This window comes from Aptenodytes patagonicus, chromosome 8 (assembly GCF_965638725.1).
Source record: "Aptenodytes patagonicus chromosome 8, bAptPat1.pri.cur, whole genome shotgun sequence".
Classification (NCBI taxonomy): Eukaryota; Metazoa; Chordata; class Aves; order Sphenisciformes; family Spheniscidae; genus Aptenodytes; species Aptenodytes patagonicus.
The window spans coordinates 9,473,449-9,494,293 of NC_134956.1; the positions used below are offsets into that span (position 1 = coordinate 9,473,449).

A 20,845-nucleotide genomic window follows, 5' to 3' on the forward strand; every position below is an offset into this window, starting at 1 on the left:
CATTTTCTTAGCTGTTGATCAAATGAAAATCGAAGTGCTTTGATCAGTACACCATTGAGACTGTTGCAAAGACCAGAATGTTAAACCATTTGGGAGGGTCTTTGGATAGGGTAATACTCAAGTGGGGAATCAAGCATCTTGAACAGGATGATCACATGCTATCTAGATGATGTGTCCTTGCAACAGTGTCTTCAACTGTATTGGGTGAAATGCTCTGACTTGCTGTTCTGCTGAATCTTTATTTCCAGCTGGCCTGTGGTTGTATATCACCACTCCAGCGCAGGAATGATTCATTGCTATTTATCTTAAATTATGTACAAAACATTTCTTAACTATCTTAAGTACGTTCAAAAGACTCTCCTATGTGACTGTTCCTCAGGTTTTCTACTATGATACTATGCAAGTATCTTTTCTCTATACAGTTCGGTCCATTCTACAGCAGGAATTGCCTGAAGAAGTCTCTGGGATGGCCAGATTCTCCAACCAAGTAGCTAATTAACCATTTGAAGTATACAAATGGTGCCTATCAGGTGGTCTAGCCATCGCATGAGTTGCCTGGGAAAACCTCCAGGACTGTCCCCAATTCCCACCTTGAGAGCTCCTATAACAATTAAGCTAATTCTTTGTGGTGAGGCTACTTAGTAGTTCAGACAATCACTTAGTCTCACGTTGATCCATTGTTCCCAATCAGTCCATTCGCTCATCTGTGCAGAGACTAGCTGGGGCGTTCCTGGACCACCATAACTTAGAACTATGGGAACTTGAATTTCATCCCTATATCCCACTTACAACTTAAATTCCATAGCTCTTGCCACGGGGCTATTTTTATTTCTTGCTGAGCCAGAAAGGAAAGACTATTTTGCTGAAGGTGTCCATGAAATAGTTTGCAGCTGCAACAGAGGTCTGGACTGTCAGCTGCAAGCAGAAGTCCCATTTCCCCTCCCACACTGTATTTTAAGTTTCTGGAAATACTATTTTACCAGCTGTTTGGCATGAAGCTATGACTTCACAGTTCCAGTGTGTAGAATCTTGCAGATTGACTTGTCTTGCTTAACATAGATAGAAGAAGGTCCCTATTCTCTTTGCTATGCTGCTAGTTAAATGAAGTTTCAGAGGTGAGGACAGTTCAGGGACTGCAGATTAGTCCATGCATAATGGATGAAACTGTTAAGTGGATATTTCAGATGAAGTGGTTAGCACTGAAATAGCTGTCATTTAAATCATCATTCTTAGGTTTCCTCACTAATGGTTGAGTGTATGCATCTCTGAGATTTTATATAAGCCGTCTGTCCGGAGTGTAAAGGTTCAAACTTCAGAATATTCCCTAGCTGTAAAAGCAAGAACCTTATTAACAGTACTCTCTTATTTTTCACAATCTGAGGGGATGCAACAAAGACTAGAGAGCAAACCACCTGTGTAATCCAAACCATGATCTCTGCCTAGGTAAGGCAACAAGAGTGTAAAACAAAGAGACTGGAAAACCAGAGAAAGCAACTTAAAAATAATGATAACATATGCATTTAAATATCTACTGTTGATTTACGCATTTTACTCAGTGTAAGATTTGTGTTCAGTTTTGTCTGAACTACTGAGCTTGGTGGTTCAATGCCTTAATATTATTTAGTTCTGCTGTGTACATGGGAGTAGTTACTAACACAACTTGTGACAACTGTTGACATGCTGTGCTTCTTCTCACTAGCTCACTATGGACTAGTGGTTTGGACCAGAATCCACAATCTTGCACGTAGAAGCTGACCGTCATAAAATGCACTGTTGAAATTAGTCTGTTGCTTAATATTAATATGATTCTACAGTTCAGAATCATTTGAGCTCGTGCAGCAATCTTTTAGTAAGAATACTAACTGAATGGAGTGCTCTTTCCCAGAGGGCATCCTTCTAGGTCAGGAATGAGACATAATAACAAGGTAATATATGGGAGGTTTCTACAGCTGCTGTTTTAAAGATAATTAAAATACATCAATCTCAAATGGTATTCTTTGCTATTCAACACCCGCTTTAGAAAAATATGAAGTGAGAAAGTCACAAGCTCTATTAAAGATTCTAGTTCGCTGTCCTTTCAGTTTCTGTAATTTTACTGTGGAGGTCCATTTTCTGTGAACATTGACTTAAAAAAATAGCAGCCTATGGCACATCTGTGGGATTTACATACTTGCAGTAATAGCAAGTATAGTTCCAGAGATTAAAGTTTTTACTCTTGGAGTAAGCTTTGCTTTGCATTCAGTGAATCTGACAACATCTACAATTTTCAGTTTTGTATAGGTAGGAGAGAACGATTCAAAATTAGTGCTTCTGCCTGAGAATACTTCCTTTCTCCGCGGCTAACAGTTCACGTTAAACCTTAATGTAGTTGATATCATATTTTCCAGGTCAGACATTGAAAGTATTTTGATTCAGGTATCTCTCTCAAATATCTTACAAGGCTTTCAAAATTATCCAGAACCTGAAGGCTTCTCTTTCTGTCAGATGTTTTTTGCCGGAGAGGTACTTATACCCTCTGATGCAGATTCCTTCTCAGATGAAAATGGTCTCCTGATTCAGTCACAGCGCTTGGATATTGAAAGGTGTTTTTCTCATTTGGCTTATACTCAGTTAGCCAGAACATATGTAGACTATGTAAATGTTGTTACTGGATCTTCTGGGAGTGGCCCGTAACAACTTTGAATTTATTCAGTCTGCCTTGACTAAAATGTTCTCTTCATATGGATTTGAAAGAATTTGTAGTGTCCTAACGTTAAGTGTTGTACCATAAGATACCGATATAGGTGTATCAGTGTATATGTATGTATATAGTGTATAGACTTATTAAAACTCATCGTTTCTATTGTGTTATTTTCTTTAAGGTCCAATACAAACCAGAGAATGAGACACACTTTATACTTCATCTATTATAAATTATAGAGATTTCAATCATATGCCTCAGTACTATATATATATCAGTAGACTATACAATATTAGTGCTATATCTGGATTGTTTGAATAAAATAGACATTTCATGCAATCATTTTGCAGAGCAGAACTGCTCTGACACACTTTCAGTTACTTCCGATATACAAAGAAGAAAATTTGGTGGTCACTATTAACAGTTATTACCTAACAACATTTATCTTACATGGTATCTGAGAATATGAATGGATATTAAATCTGGTACCTAATGTCTAGTCAATTTACAACGACCATTTCAGTGGTAGCTAAGACGCAGTGTGTCCTGTTTTGCAGCATACATAGCCCACCACTGCATAGGTCTTCTCCACATGCAGAAGTTGAAGTAATTTGAACTTATCCTGCTAAATTACAGTAGTACTTCTATAATATTGACTTAGTTACATTTTTATGTAGATGCAGAAAACGGGTATATGACCACAGTAACTTTGTCCCTGTTTATTGGCATTATACCACGGATGGTACCAGCACATCTAGAATTATTACATAAAATACCTATCCAGAAGAGTAAAACTAGTATAAAAGGTATGTAGGTCCAAGTTTGTTTTAAAAAATGGGATTTAGAACGTAGACTTATTCAGGCAAGTTTCAGTTCCAATCATTTATTATCTAAGACATTGCTGTGATCTCTAAAAGCAGAAAATAATATGGCAAGCATGTTTTCTAAAATTACTTCTGCGGTGAATGGTTAGGCACTCATGAGTGTTTCCCACTGCAAGCTCACAGTGAATTAAGTTTCCACTGGTGGGTTCAATGAACTGATCAAATGAAACTTTTAGAAGTAGAGCTATAATCAGAATTGTTTGCCATCAGAGCTGATTTTGAGGATTTTTCTCACTATTCTGAATAGAGTGTTAAACAATATTCATAATACCTATTAATGTATCTTTAAAGTCAATGTAAAAGAAAAACTTTAATGTATCAGTGGCATTATTTTTAGCTTAAATACCTTCCTATGACCTTACATGGTTATTTTCTTCTGAAGCTACTATGTATAATAAGTCATAATAAGTAATGAACAGTAGAGAAATGGTATTTTAAAATTATAGTTTACCTTATATTTCATTTTATAAAAGATTTTATACTTCATGTTGACGCTGGTAAACATCATTTATATAACACGCACAGTGAAAAGTGCATAGAGAAAAATACACAACTCATTGGGATAGGGAAGGAAAGCAGCACTTAATAAACTGATCAGTCATCTTCAGTGCTAGCTCTCTATAGCTTTTATTTTTTATTTTTTCAGGTAACGCCAAACAATTAGCAGTATTTTTTATGATGCTTAAAATATTTTCTAGAGAAACTGCAGATACCAAGTAAACTGTGTGTATAAAATGCACTCAGAGAAAAATCATTAAAATCCTTGCATCAGTATCACAGAGGCAGCCCGTTCCTCATGATGATCTAGGATACCAATTTGTTGAAATTTTATTTTTTGTAGGTTTAACGCAGTTAGTTTGCTGCCTACGCCTATTATCATGCTTACTGCTCATCCTTTTAGATAAGGCTGGTCTCCTTTTATTAGGAACAGTGTAGTTTGATTCTTTATAGATTCAAGCAGATCATTAAATATAAATCTCTCAGATGTATTCAGTCTCATCATAGGCTATATTCGAGCATCATTTTCAGGAAGATAAACTGTGACAGTGATTTATGCTGTATTGAGGGTATAAATCTCACTGTGCCCTTTCACGTGTGTTTAGAGAATAAAGATTTTCTTTATTAATGCTTTTCGTAGCCATCAACAAAGCATAAAAGCACCATTCTTTTGTTTAAGGCTGTGTTCTTTAGAGTCTTAGAGTAAGATTATGCATACTGTTTGATTCAAACTAATTAAGAACGCTACACAATCAGTGCGTATACTTTTTAAACGATATGAATCATGATTGAGTTCTATGTACATTTTATATTTGAAAGACTGGGAAAAGTTTTGTGATTGAAATCTGGTCTCTAGGCATGATAATAATGCAAAACACCATGTATGCCTAGAAACAGTATCTGGCCATTAAGAAAATGGACACAAGGGCAGTGGGGGAATATGGTATCATAACTGACAGTAAAGAGGGAAACTTTTAAAGACATTTTAAAACTTCTTCTGTGAAAAAAAAACTATGGGAACTTAATATAAAGTTGGTGTGTTCTACAAATAATTTCTTTTGTCTCACTGTGAGTGAGAAAAAAGTGCTAATTGAAAAAACTAAGACATTTAATTCTTTGATTATTTTTTTAATTGCAAATGAATTTAATTAGAGGTCTTCATAAACTTCTCACATCATGACATTTCTTTCTGTGTAATTAGCTTTCTGTATAATTTAATGTGAATGTGAGACCCAGTTAGCTATTGAATAAAATGTTCTGGAGCATATTTTGTTGTATACAGCTTTTTAATGATGATAACAGAGTTTCTGTAAAAAAGAATAATGATGATTCTATTAAGTATACTGATAAAAAGATAAAAGGATCTGATGTGGGGTTTAGTTACAATTTTTAGTGTTACAATATGGAGTTCGTAATTTTCTTTCTTCTCATACATAATGATAGCACCATGTTTGCAGCTACAAATTGTCAATTTCCAGTCCTAACTTAATCTATTTGTTTTATCTTCAAAATCCACAAAATGTAGAACAAGTAATTTCATTAGAAAATCAGTCAAATTTTTAATCTCTTGTGTAAAATATTGCTAATTTCATAGAATCATTTAGATTGGAAAGGACCTCTGAAGATCATCTTGTCCAACCCCCTGCTCGGAGCAGGTGAAGTTAGATCAGGCTGCTCACGAACTTGTCTGGTCAGATTTTGAGTATCTCCCAGGATGCAGGTTCTGCAGCATCTCTGGGCAATGTTTTCTAATATTTTGTCACCCGCATGACAAAAATGTTTTTCCTTATATCGAATCAGATTATCTAGCTAAAACCCACTCAATTATCTGCTGTAGTTTCCCATGTATAGAATAGGGTTGAGAGCAGAAGGTATGAGGGAAAAAATGCTGTCATCAGTCTAGCGTGAGGACAAATTTGCAGCTGTTTTCAAGGCTGGTAAAATAACGCAACCCTGAACCCATCTCTATTTGAAAAGAAAGAACTGAGAAAATGGTATAGTAAAGAGCAAAATATTTCACTGGAAATTTTCCTTTGCTTTCTAAGTGGCAGCTGTCTGAAGCTGCTCAAAAACACAGTTTTGGATATAAGTATTATAACATGGAACTGTGGAGTCCAGACGAACAAGTGTTATCATTTAGCATCTATCAAGGCCTACCCTGCATCGAACGTTTCCGAAGTATGCCTTTCTTCTCTGCCAAGAAATTTTATCTGGGCAGAATTTTAAGGGAAGCAGCAATTTTCTAGGATTTCTAGACGAAGGTCTCTGTGTGTATGTCTGTGTGCATGCACATGCACAGACCAGCTGCACAGCTTCTGCACAGATATTTCTGTCTAGGAGATGTGGCAACCCTGCACGTGATTCTGCTGTTTATCACTTGATAGAACAAGTGCCACCTGTGGGTACCTGTCTCTGAATTGATAAAGACACTGAGTCATTCGAACCTTGAAAACTGAGGGGAATTTGCTTGCCTGGTGTTTCAGATCCTTTCTATACAGAAGTATTTGCTAATTAAGTGCCTCTTTCTCCACACCATAGCAATTTTCTGAATTCATAAGTGCAGAACAGATTTGTCTGAAACATGCGGTTTTGCCTTGTACCCAATGGTTTTAGTTTATTCTCACTTACACTTTAACCGTTTAACCATAACTTTAGTTAAATGTCAGATATTAAAAACATCCAAAGAGATCAGCCATTCTGTTACATAGAACAAAAGCCACATTTTGTCATGAAGACATTACTGGCAGAGATTTTTTTTAACCTACTGTGCTGTTTAACCAGTCATACTTTCTTAAAAAGGGTCTATCCATATGAATTACACATCTGTATCTGAAGTTCCACTGTATAAGTTTTCAATGCAGTATTAATTGACTTGATCTTTTGCGTTGTACTTTCAGGTTCGTATTTTTACCTATCTGATTGGAAGAGAAGCTGCTTTTGCTGATAACCTGAAGTGGATGGCCTGTGCTAACAAAGGTTAGTTAACCTTCAACTGTGAAAGCCTTGTTTTCATAACCCTATTACTGAGCCTTCCTGCATATCTGACCCTTCTACAGATATGGTGTCACTGACAGCTGATCAGAGAGGATGGGTTGTTTTTTTCCAGGAAAGGAGAAGACTTACTTATCTTGTAGCATACAATTTAAAAAGAAAAAAACCAATTTGAAATGTATTTTTTTCTTAAAATATGTATGAAGCTTTTAAACTATATGATCTTAAATTTTTCAGAGAACAAACTTTAATGTCAAGGCATTTGTTCTATTATAGCTGTTATTACTCAGCCAGAGTTAGTTTGATTCCTAAGAACATTGGGTACAAGTCCTGTAGAGTTAGGCATGGTATGTAAAACACCAGACATCCCGTCCCTTGAGGAACTGACAGTGTAATTGAAAAAACAGTTTTATATTCTTGAAGGAAGGAGCATTAAAACCTGTAAGATGCTGAAATACTACAGTAAAAGGATTGACTAATGTAAGTAAGAATGATTCAGAAAAAAACCCAAACCCCTAATTAATCTTCAGGTTTTCCTTTTCTTTTCCTCTTGGAAAAAAAAATGTTCTTTTTTTCCATTGTGCCACATTACATTATGATGAATTGCATCAGGTGCTATCCATTTAGTCATTATTTCTTTAACTACTGTTATGTCCAGCTGATGGAAATTACTCAGTTTGAAGTCTTGTCTTAATCAGCTAATATTGCACCATAATTTAGTTTAAATAATAGTATAAGAATCCTTTGAAGCATCTTTTTGAAGACAATTTAATCAACAAAATCTTTTAGCTTTTTAGCCTAGCTCTACAGATTCATAAAGATCTAAGTACAGCAACTCAGAAATTAGGACCAGGCGATAGAGACTGCCTTAGTAGATCATCTGGTCCACGTCTTCCTTATTCCCAGAGGGGGAAAAGTGGTCACCTTTGTCATTCTTCAGGACTACTTTGTTCTTTTCAGAGCCATGTTGCTTTGAGTCAGAATCTTACTCATATGAATCAACTGAACAGCTTAATGACTGTTTCTTTTATAATTTTTTTCTCTCAGTTTAATGGTTACAATACCTGCTCTCTGATAGCTTACAATGCAAAAATCTTCTAACTCTAATCAGTAATTAAATACTTTATTATAGCTTTGAAAATCACAATTGGAAACAGCGTAAGTCATTATGTCAGACAGTGTAGATTTAGATCTTTTTCGTACAGTTTTCAGCTACAGCTCGTCCATTTTCTTTTAGTGAAATGAAGGATTACAGCACAACAGATGAGGAGTGTAGTAAAGCTGGTCTAAAGATTGGCTGCGTGGCTGGACGGCAGTTTACTACTTGCATGGGTGGGCCAAAGTGTGGTGTTGTCACTGAGGGTCAATGACCCTAAAATCAATTTTCCTTGCAGTGGTTTTCCCCTTGGAAGCACAACATAGATGAAGGCTATTTGCAGGGTTTCCAGTTGGCTGGACTGTGGACAGCAGTCCTTTCCTTCAAAATGGGTCACAGGGGAAATTCATACCACCTTGCAGAACTTCTTTAGCTTCCAGATTCTGATGGTGAAACCTTGAAAAACCCCAAGCATGTTTTTCTGTTACATTTTTATGTAACAGGGCATATCTAGAGGGAGTTGGCTTAATGAAGCAAAACACCAAACCATTTTAAATACATTAAAACATTTGAGAACCCCAAAGTCCCTCTAGAGCGGTTTGTGAAATTTGCAGTGATTTACTCTTCTGTATCATAAGAAAGTGCACGTAAAGGAAAAGAGTATTTGCTACGATTCTGAAGTGAACAAAGGTAAAAGTTTCCTAGTGCTTAGTGTGCATGTGCCAGATTTTAAAGTAAGCAGGCACTACCTTTCCCTTAGCAGTCACTTCCAGCAGAAAGCTGTACAGATAAAGATGGGAGTTAATGCATTACTTACTAACAAAACAGCCAGGATTAAACTTTTTTTTTTTCAGTAAAATTCTCTATTGCATTAGTAATTTGACAGCCTCTGTTTTAATTATTATTTTTTAAATTTTTATTACGGGTCATCACTGTGGTTGACATATTGTAAAAGGGACAGAGGAGAGGATTCATCAGCACAAAGGAGCAGAGGCTGAGAAAGCAATGTGGAGAAAAATGCTTTGCAATCGGAGGTCTGATAGCGGCTCTCTAACTGCCAGCAGAGGACAGATCAGCCCGGAGGCAAATTGTGCCCCAGCTGGAGCAGTTTATAGACTATTGTATTAGCAGAGGAGAGCTGTGTACAGGAAGCCCCGGTCACATCCATTCCCATTATTAGCATGACCCCAGCACCTCGTGCACTGTGGGCTCTTGTGGGGGGTGGCAGGCAGCCAGTTACAGACACTGTTCACCTGCTTGAGAGGCCTCTTAGGTGGGGGGGCGGAGGGGGTATTCTCCATGGGAGTTTTACAGCTGCAGTGAAACAATGAGTTCCCTCCTTAGTCCCTACCCAGAGAGGATTTTTTAAGTCTGATATTTTATTAGTTGCAAGAATATTGCATCTATTTTGCACAGTGTCCAGAAAACAAAAGGTACTGCACTCCATGTAAAAATCCGTTGGAGGCATTTTGAAAAGTTACGAGTCTAATGGTGGACATTTTAGAGAAAAACATCGCAAGGACTGTGTATTATGGAAAGGCAGCCCACTTGCAGAGCATAAGTGTCTGTCTTTAACCACATTATTATACATATCTCACGCCTGTCATTACCAAATCTTACCCATTTCCTTCATGAATTTTTTCCTGCTGGGGAGGAAAAAAAAGTAGCGCTGACTGTAAGGGGCTCTAAGGTGGCATAATTCACACACCAGGGAGCTGAGAAGCAGGTGTTAGAATGCAAAAATTTAAGCACGGCTTTGCTGCTATTGCTTACATGGCCTCAGCAGCTGTGCTCAGGAACTTCAGAGCGTGTCTTTATCTGATGATTAAACCTTGGTATAGGGAGAGTAAGGTTTTTAAATCCATGAGGTACCTCTGATCTCTAGATAAGAGGGATAAATTTAGCAGTGTAGGAAGCTAATTCTGGTGAGGTTTGGCATTTGTTACACACAGCCACAAACACATGAATCATCAAAAAGTCTAAATATACAGTGAAAATGAACTAAGAGAATGTTACCTAATGCTGTCCCTAGCTGTAATATAGTAAGTTTTGGTAGAGTTTTCCCATTAGGAGAAGATCGAAAAATAAGTATTAGAATAAGCATTAAAAATATGAGAAATATCATTCATGTAGCTTTTGCAATTCCTTTCACTTTGTTGTAAAGAAAGCTAAAACTTAAGGAAAACAACTTTTTGTAGAAATGAACTAAATAGATGAACCATAAATTCACAGAAGATAGGTAATTGTTCATATTACGAGTTACAGAAACTGTAAAATCATTATAGATTTTTCTAATGTGAGCTACAAAAGCACAAGCCATATTTATAAGGAGATTAAACAGACAAAATCTTCAATGCAAGAAAGGAGCTCTTCCCAGAAATTGCAAATGAAATCCACCCCTGAGATCACATTATAAAGAACCTAGAGAGAATCCATATGGTTGTGTCTTATGACACCATCTTCATCTAAGTCTTCTGTTTTACATATCTTTACCAGCAGTTTTTACATCTCACTAAACTCAGCTATTTGAAGCAACCTGATTAAAAGGAATAAAGTCTCTAACACACTCTTTCTTTCAACTTTTCATCTGTTGCAGCCTGATATATGAATAAATCTGTGAAACACAGATATGATTAAAAAAATAGGATTTTTTCACACTAATCCCTTTTTCTTCCGCTTGCTAACCTTGACTTCTTTAGCTGTCATACTCACTGGGCAAGGAGTACTGCGTGGCTAGCCTGCAACTGCATGCATGCCGGTATACATATGCTGATTTGCCATCTGGCTGCTTCCAAATAGGATGCTCGATGTCACTTCTTTCAATCTTGGGGTAGTCACAAATTTTCACTTGTCTTCGAGACCTTTATTTCTTTGCTAAGTTTATATGAAATTGATTCAGACTTATTCACGATCTCTTTTAGCCTTAGGAAATTAGGCCAAAAACTGTTTTCTCTATTGTGCAGTTTAGAGATATGGTTTGCAAGTACTACAACAAGAAATAAATACTTTGTCTGTAGCATGCTGCCTGGAGAGTTCTGTGTAAGTGGTGATACGATAGCATGCATTCTCAGAAATACTACAAAGAGAAATACCTAATGTAATACACATCCATATGAAGAATAGTTGGAAATAAGTGCTCAAGTAGGTGTCTCTGCTCATGTTGGCTGTACCTGGTCCAGATGGATCTCTTCTAAATGAAGGAAAAGAAGAAAAGAAAAGAGAAAAAAATATTCAGCATTATCAGTGTCTTGTAACATGTATAAATCTGTATGGCACGACACTGAAGTGTTTCAGATTGGGTTCTGTTTTCTGTTTTTTTTTCTTTTTGTTTGAGTAATCTAGCTAAATTTTTCACTTGAAAAACTGACATAAAAACATTTCAGGAGGCAATCAGAATGCATGCTCATTTTACAGCAAGGTATTCTTTATCTCAAAGGTAATTTATAGGATGTGATTAAAGAATTTTCCAGCCGTAGACATCCAGAAGCTTCTTAAACTAGTCTTCAAAACTTTAAAGTTTAATTTAATTGTAATGAAGTATGACATTAAAAAGTGTTAACTAATTGTGATTTCAACCTGTATGGGTAAGAAAATACTGCTTGATTAAAAAAGACCTTTCTATCACCTTAGATACAATACAAATTTTTTCAAGTAGTTAATCTCCTCTGACTTTTCAGGCATTATTTAATATGCTCATATATATATATATTAAGTGTTTAAGTGCAGGTATTGTCCTATTGTTCACTGTACGCTACTCAGTGCAAGCAGATGTCTGCTCCAACTGTAACTTTGCACACTATTGTAAGAAAAACGCAAGTACTGGCATAACATGCACTGAAAAGTACATGAGCTCAACACAACAAATAGTATTGTAGTGGTGATGTAAGATTGCACAGAAACCACTGAAACAAAACAGTGACTAAGTTTGCTCTTTAAGGACAACCAAAAACTTGTCCATGGGGACAACTGAAAGCATGTGTTTGGTAAAAGGAGAAAAGGAGAGATGAATGTACGTGGAGGTTCCCTGCTTTAAATCTCCTACAGAGAAACGAGCAGAGTTTGTGTGCTCTTTCCTTTTAGTGTCTTAGCCCTCACTTATAGCCATTGTACGCTAGTCTAAGATGGAGGAAGAAAGGCAAAAGGCTGATTAGGCTATTTGTGCTTCTGTTTAATTTTTCTGAATTTCTGAGTGGCCTGTGCTTTTGAGTATGTAACTTGAAACATGTGAACGGTGCTGAATATGGCCGCTGGATATTGGTTCTCTTTTAAGCTTTCTGAAATGAGACATACCAAAATTCAGGCATGCTGAACTGCTTTAGGAAAACATAGGTCATCACCTGTAAAATGAGTGATCCACACAGTTCTGAAGTATTTTGAATCCTTGATTAAAAGCATTATAAACCACAGTGTGTATCTATACATACATACACGTATATGTATAATTTATGAGGTTCTCTATGTGAATAGCTCATATTGGCGAATAATCATATTTTGACTGTGTATTGACATTTACACCAAATTAAAAGGACCAGAAAGTGAAGTGTCCCTTATTACTCACAGGAGGGATAAACCCATACTTTGACTTGGGAGACTCAGCAGTCCCAAAATTGGAGCAGGCAGCATTTCAGACAGAGTAATGTACACGTTGCTTTTTCCCATAAGTGTTCTAAGCCAATACTTCATGAAAGTACATTATAATTTTCTTTTTCTTCCCCATATACATAGAATTCTGCTTTCTCAAGTACAGATTTCCTAATTAAACTTACGTCAATCATTTTTCTCTATGGCTGAAAAAGCTTTCAGAATCTTAGATTGAAAATAGCCCTATTTTGAAGCAAGAGTTAAACCTTGATAGTGTATGTAGTAGTCAGTTAACGTCCTCACACAATACTGGACTTAATAGAAAAAAATAAAATATCAAATAAATAAAATCCCTTAAGCAGAATATTGAATATTTGAACAGTATGAATACTACACTATGAGTATGAATACTATACTAGGAATATTTGAGATCATAGTATAATAAAATTAGTTTTGCAAAAAAAAAACCCCACCACCTCTGCTTTTTCTTAAGTTGAAAATATGCATTAAGCTACTGCTATGACTCGTTTCATTTTATAGATTGCTGCTATAAAGTCTGTTCTTACACTGTGTCTTAATTCATACATAGATGAAATGTATGTAGAGACATCGATTTTGTACTGCATGAATTATTGGCGGGCATATTGAATCAGAAAGTTCTAACATTCAGTCTACAGAGTACCCTTTGCAATCTGGCCAAAATTGGCCATGTCTACAATAAACACAGCTCAAAAGTTCTTTGCAGCTGCCATGTTTTCTGCTGAAGCTTAATATTCCAGCTCCACAGAAGTTGTGATCTTGTCAAAAGACTAAAATTGTAGCAAGGCTTCTTTCATGAAAATTCCATGTTGGTCTTTTCTCATTAAAGAAAAGGGAAGTAAATGTAGGGGAAGTGATGCATTTAAATAAAGCCTGATGAAACTGTAGTCTTGAAATTTGTCAGTCCTTTGTCACCCTTGCATGATGTGGGCTCCAGATGCCAAGTTTGTGATGTATAAAGATACTTGACATCTAAGCACTGAAAAGGGAGTGGTGACAGCTCAAATAGCTGTGGCCTCTGCTGTTCTCAATCAGGTTGTAGGAGATGTTTTAAAGGATTAACAAAGCTGTGATCACTAAGCCAAGCAATTCTAGTTGTAGTCTACATTTTCTGTGACCTGCCATTTCTAAATAACATACTGCTGTTATCTGATATTTAGTCACATTCTATAAGGATGAGCATTTTAGAGCATGTGCAACTACTGTTTTGTTACTGTAGTTCTAATCTGTAACATTTCTTGAAACTGGACAAACTGGATGTGACATTGTTGGACAAAGTTAATACCAGTTCTAACTTTTAAAGTATGCAGCATTTAAAAAAAACAACACCCAAACTTCTTTACCATTAAACAACAACAGTTTTCTGGAAATAAAGAGTTTAGGACAGGCAGTACAGTGGTTCATAGCAATATTGGGAACCCAGTCCTTCAAGATGGGCCAAAGGTTTCACAGACTTCTGTTTTCACCAATTATTACTATTTGAAGCTGCTTCTTATGAAATGTTCCTTTTTTGCATTTCTTCTTTGGAAAAAAACAAGCAGAAAACATGACAGACATAAAACACATTGTACTCCTTGTTGCAATCTTCCTTAATTTGTTCTGTCTGGTTTATAACTTGGAATTGTGTGTTTTCACAGGGTTTTTTACTCAGATCTCTACCTTAGCTGATGTTCAAGAGAATGTCATGGAATATCTCCATGTTCTTAGCCGACCAAAGGTTATTGACCAAGAGCACGATGTAGTATGGACTGAAGCATATATTGACAGCACTGTAAGTCTGCATGATAAAGCATTTAATATAGGTTTACTGCATGTAATGAGGAATTAGGAGCAAAATGGTTGTGGTAGAAACACTAGTTGTGCATCTGATTTCTGTTGCTGGAATGTGCTAATTCAGCGTAAGAATCAGGACTTGATATCTTTATGTTACAAGTAAATAATGCAAGATTATTGAACTTTAGCAGATACTTATACATTGTAAATTACATAGAAAATAATGAAACAAACATGAGTAACAGCATAATTTTAAAATTTATGACCTCTAAATGTACATTTCTTTTTTTAATCAAAAATAGGCATTGAACAGAAATTGATTAGATTGAGTAACCGTTTTTTCTATATGTTTTAAAACATGTCAATGAATATGTCAGTATAAAAGCATAGACTGACAAGAATCAATATTTTTAGTATATGAAGGTGGGTCAACATCTAGGGAACAACTGTGATGTCTTGGGGAAGAATGTCTTTTAAAGTGGATTGAATGGGTGATATGCTAACAAAATTGTCATAAATGTCAAATTTTAATTTGACATCCTTGTGAAACATTAGAGTTGAAGCAGAACTTTGTTATGCAGTGACTGAGCATTCATGATACTTCTGTATTATTTGTAGTAAATAATCAGATTTGCAGATAAAGTTTGTTCATTTTCATGGGTTGGTCTAAAATAACTTTTTATCTATTTTCTTTTGATCCAATTAAAATATTTTGGTTTGTATATTATCTGTAGAACAAGAGTTTGTAGCAAGTATCTGTAATCTAGTACAAGTGATGCCAAGTATTCAATATAATGGATAGAAGACCACAGATGACTAGTAGCAAAGCTGTTTCTTTCTTTTTGTTTTAAATTTTTACTTTCATGAAGGTGGGACAAGGTGAGAGAATCTCACCAGCTTCACTTTGATATTTGGGGTTTTTTTGTTTGTTTTGTTTTGAGTCTGTAATGCTTCTAGAAGGTTTAGTTTTAAATCAATACAAAAATATTCTAGGAAAAAAAACCCACTTTGGGAATAGAGTTTTGCTTCATTTTCACATTTGCTTAGGTCTTTTCTATTCTTCAGTTGTGGCCACGGGTAGAGTAATGTAAAATCAATACTAAAACTGCAGTTATGAAGGAGAAACAAAAAGTTGCTTGGAAATATTGCTTTGGAGGGAATTTACTTATCTCTGTTTCCTTTTTTTAAAAACCATATTAATCCAGTCTTCCCTTTGTTCTCTTTCTTTTATTGAAACATAAGGATGAGATGAACAGAAACTACCTGTTACCGCTCTCCCTTCAGGGCATCCCATGAAATGGGGAGATGACTAGGAAAACTTAGTTCTTATTCACTTCTTGCTTTTATATGCTTGAAGTAATCAGTGTGTGTACATGTTGAAGGGAGTTTGTGTATTTGCTAGAGAGAGCAGCAGGAAGAGATCCATGTAAGTGGTGTTTTAGTGCAACTCTCATCCTTGTCCTTTGCCTATGAATCTTGGATTAAAAGTGTTGCAAATAAAATCTTCCTCCTTCCTCAACACCTAGTCCTCCCCTTTACTTACCAACAAAGTACAAAATGCTGTTTCAGAATTAATTTTACACTTTACTCTCTCTTTCATCTGTTAATCTTTATTTCTTTGATCATTGCAGGGAGAAAAAATTCAGAAAAGTTAGTCTAACTTTCAGTGATTCTCCTGTAGGTTATGGAAAGGCTAAGGAAAATGAACAACTTAATGTTGTGTGAAATACTAAGTCAATACAGCAGGGGTGAGTAAATGCAAGTGAATTTAAGAACACTAGAGGGAGCGTAGAGAAGGAATCTTGAGAAAACAGGAAAATATAAAACAATGGAGCTGTTACATTCTTGAATAAAGGAACTGTTTAAATCCAAAAAAAAGCTGGTTTACTGCAATCAAAATAAATACTTCCAGGTTCTTCTCTTTCTCTTTTCTCGCTCTCTTGACTAAGGCTAATTAATGTCACTATACACACACATATATATGTATATATACACGCGTATATACACATGCAGTCATATACATACTCACATGCACACACATATTTTTAAGTGTCTGAAAACTCCACTCAGGACCCTAATGGGTTGGATGCTATAAGAAAAGATTTAAAAATAGAATACCGTGATCTGCTGAGTTGCAAACTACCTTTCTCCTCCATCCTCCTCCCCTCAAAAAAACTCATAGGCAAAGGAGCAGGATAAATTAGGGTAGTCGCATACAAAACTCTGGAAATAGCAATGAAGAGAACCTTGTAACAAACCAGATGTGCTTCTGCCTCAGCTAAAGCTGCCTGAGTGCTATTTTCAGAGACAGATTCCCTGGCTATTTCTAGTGTCTTGGCATTGGAAGTGAATAATCCTCACCATCCCATAACTTGTTGATTTTCACAGACAGTTTGTGTCCCTGCTCCTCCATGGCTGCTGCTTGGACCTTGCCAGGTTAGAAATAGCAGTGTATTTCCAGACAGCTTAAATGTTCTTATCATCCAGCTGTGTCAGAACAGCCATGGCTAGATTCTCAGGGCTATATATACGTGGTTGTAATCAGTGTCACAGTGCCCTAGCAGCATGGAGGATACTACTTCCCCATTCCCTTCTCACCAAATACCGGAGCTAATTGGCCAGCTGTGCTGTTTTTGAGCAAGCAACATCAGGCTGGAACATACTAGGAACCAGAAGGAAAGAAGCTGGACAGGAACAGTCTTAAGATACAAAACATTTCCCCTGATGCCCCAGCCTGTTCTCATCCAATATTAGTCCAGGACAAAGTCATCTGTGAAAGCCAGAAGTTAGGTCATTTAAGTGTTTGCTACCATTTAGGAATATTCCCAGAAGAATTTTGCTACTAAAACAAGGCATCTAATTCCTGCGTCTGTTCACCTTTCCTGTAAGAGGATGTCTGCAAAATGTTCATAGAGCTGCCTCTTCAGCCTAGCTTTGACACTCTGAGGTGCTTCGCTTACTGTTAGAAAACAGTATGGTGTTTATAGAACTGGAGATCCCTGGCAAGATATCACATGCAGAAAATGTAACATGGAGGAACCTGTATGTATGTCAGGTCTGCGTTGCCTTTGACACCGTCAGGATCACACCTCTGATGGTTGAAGGGATTATAAAGCCACTGAGACTAGGCCTCTCTGAGTGACTCCTTGCTTCGCAGGCAGCTGAACTGGCTTCCTTTTTTCTGCCCCTAGACTTTGTTCTCTCCCCAGCGTTTCCTGCCTTTTTGTAGGGGTAACCAGCCAGCTCCTAGGGTCAGTTTTAGTTACCCTCCATCAGAAAATTCTCTGTGTTTCTTCCCTTAAACCCAGGATTTCGTGTTGGAAACATTATTATCAGTGACTCAAAGCCTCATTTCTTTCAAAAAAAAAAGGTCTTTTGACATAGGAGTGATGTAATCTTAAGAGGTGTCACTGACTCTCAGAGAAACTTAACAGATTTCTGAAATCATTTGAACTTAGGTCTGTGGAGAACAGGGCTGATTCCTCATTGTACTTGGTTTAGTCATTCACTTGTAAAATAGTCTTTACAGGCTTATCTTGGGCTAATTCTAAAGTCAGCTTCACAATAGTTGGAGTCCTAGTCCTGTAATAGACTAGTAGCTTAAGTGCTGCCAATACCTTTAGGCTAAAATGTTGGGATCGAAGTCTAGGATATATGCCAGCCAGTGTCTAGCCTTCTGCTTCAGAGTCCTCCGATCCCAAGTTCCACACCTTTCCCTAGGCTTGGTGTCTTTCCCATTTGTACTTCTCTAGTCAGCAGTTTGATACACACTAGAAGGGAGTAAGCTTTGTTGGATCTGTGCAATTCTATGGGAAAGGGTGTTTTGGCTGTCAGGAGTGAGGGGACAGGCAGATGATGCTTGATTATGGCATCTAATAGAAGAGATTGTCTTGCTACATGTTCACGTTCAGCTGTATAGCCTAGAGGTGCTGTAAGGGCTAGCTTGGACGTTTCCAGATAGGACGCGTGTACAGTGGGCCCTAGACAGTGAGGTCTGGACAGCACTCCAACAGACCAGTCTCAACGTAACTTTTCTGCCTCAAAAGTAGGTCACATTTGGATCTGATATCGCTGCTTCAACATCACTAAGGCTTCCAAGTATGTAACGCTTCAGAAAATAGGATACTTTAATGGGTGCTTAAAAACATTTGGATTTCTAATTGAAAGCTTCCAAAGGTACTCTCTCCTGAGTCGAAAAGAATTCTAAAAGTATGAAAGTATTTCAGGGAGGGAACAATTTTAAAGTGGTCAATGACTTCTTTAAGCATATGTGTATCTATAGCAAGTCAATACAAATTAATATATTGGGGGAAAAAGGAAAATTGCCTGGGCATCAGAATATTGAAGTGAAGTAATGCATAGAGGTAGTCTCTTGGGATTATGGGTAACCATCTATAAAGCACAGAAACCCTTAACTCATTCTTACGGTAACATCTGGAATGTGGAGAAACATTACTTTTTGCTGCAGGAAATACAGAAAATAAGACTGGACTGGCCCCTGAGTTCCCACTGTTTAAAAGCTTGCGATTGAGAATTTGTTTATTGGGGCATATAATTTGACCTACTTAGACCTTTGTTGACTCTTCCCGGTGAAATTTGTTTCTCGTAAGTGTTCCTGAATATATTCTCTGGATCTAATGCACCGTTGAGTTAATCTCCTTCAGGCTATTAGTTTCAAGCTGTGAGCAGATTCAGGCATACGTTACCATGTTGGCTCTGTTCAGTTTCCAACTGGAGGACTCCTTTGCATAAAACCAGCAAATTATTATTTCATTTAATATTTTGAGATGACTGTCTGGTGCTTCAGACTTTAAGAGTTCATTTTAAAAAAAAAAAGCGTTCTGAGTCATTACAGGTCATGATTCATCATAACATGAATGGCGAGTGGTTTTTACTCTTTATACTTTTCTTTAGTGTTGAAGTACTATATGTTGATTCTTCATTTGCATTATTCCCACCCTCTCATAGACATACATTAAATTATGGATTTTAGTTCAATTCTACAATTGCTGTTAAAAAAAAAAAATACATCCTTCTTTTCTTTCTTATTTTGAAGCAGGGATTTTTTTGAAATATTTTCTGACCAAGAGGCTGATACTGTGCTAGTAAGGCAACCTAACCAAGAACCTTATTTCCCCTTATGGGGCAGTAAATTGAGGTAACTCCACTGAGCTAAAGCCTAGACTAAATATTTCTGAAATGCTTATGATGGATGTTACAATTAGATTATTACATATATGATCGAACAATTTCAATTTATTCATCTTCATCCTTAAAACAAAAAATCAAGTACTATGTAGGCATACGTTTTACTCTGGTTCAGGTTTGTTGCAGAAATTCAGTAGGAAGTATAGGAAGCTCATGCTTCTCAGATAGCTGTCACATCAGAATCCAAATGTTTTAAGTATGGAAATTTAGATTCTGGGATACAGTTCTTTGTTAAAGGATGAATTCTGAGCCAGTTCCAGAGAAGCAAGGGAAGCTGTAGACATGAATTCCTGTGTATAATGTACAGAGATGTAACAGAAGGTCCTACAGACTGAAAGCTCTTATGCTGGCATTTTTTCCATCCAGGAGTTTCTGGTGAGATATACAAATGCTGTTTAGTGCTTCTTCCATTCACACGGTTTTCTTTGTGTTCAATGCACAGAAGAGCTTTTATGAAGTAACAAAAATTAAATAGTACCCTGTTTCCACTAGCTTCTATTCCCAGAGATATCTTCAAATACTTTTGGTGGCACAAGTTAACAGTGCTATTATAATAAGTGGGTGTAATTAGCATTTTTATCACAGTAAAAGGTTCCCTGGGCCTCTATTTCAAAACTAACTTCTAGATTGTAGTACTGGTATGCATTAAAATGCATCAGAGTGTTCAGAATGCTCGTGTATGTCTACAGCAAGTAAATATTGGTAATCACTGCAGAACTGAATGTCAGGAAATGTCATTAATCAGCAGCTGTGAAAAGAAAATTTACACACAGGCAGTAATTTTTTTTAATGTTTTAAAAACTAGAAATCTGTGTTCCTTTCTTCCCAATTCCACTTTGGACTTGGTTACATGCTCTAACCCTCCCTTTGTGGCCAGCATCTCTTAATCTCTAAGAATTTACAGCTCTTTATCAGAGAATGTCATCACCACTGACTGACTCTGAGGTTCCCATGAGAACTTCCTTTTATTGCTTTGACATTTAAGTGAATTGGGTTAGGGAAGGAAAATCCCAGGCATGGATATCAGGCCTTCCATCAGGTAGGTTTGTTCTTAAAATATGGTTCTTCAAGCTCTGCTTTGTCTCCTACAGATCT

General features: G+C 36.7%; 1 protein-coding gene across 3 annotated transcripts in view; it reads left to right on the top strand.

Annotated features, from left to right (window-relative positions):
- The window catches only part of CACNA2D3 (calcium voltage-gated channel auxiliary subunit alpha2delta 3), a 479,723-nt gene that overhangs the window by 301,119 nt on the left and 157,759 nt on the right, over nucleotides 1-20,845 (top strand). For all 3 annotated transcript variants that reach the window (XM_076346275.1, XM_076346276.1, XM_076346277.1), the window contains exons 12-13: nucleotides 6,960-7,038; nucleotides 14,407-14,540. In XM_076346275.1, coding sequence (XP_076202390.1) covers nucleotides 6,960-7,038; nucleotides 14,407-14,540 — 213 coding nt within the window. The remainder of the gene's footprint in view (nucleotides 1-6,959; nucleotides 7,039-14,406; nucleotides 14,541-20,845) is intronic.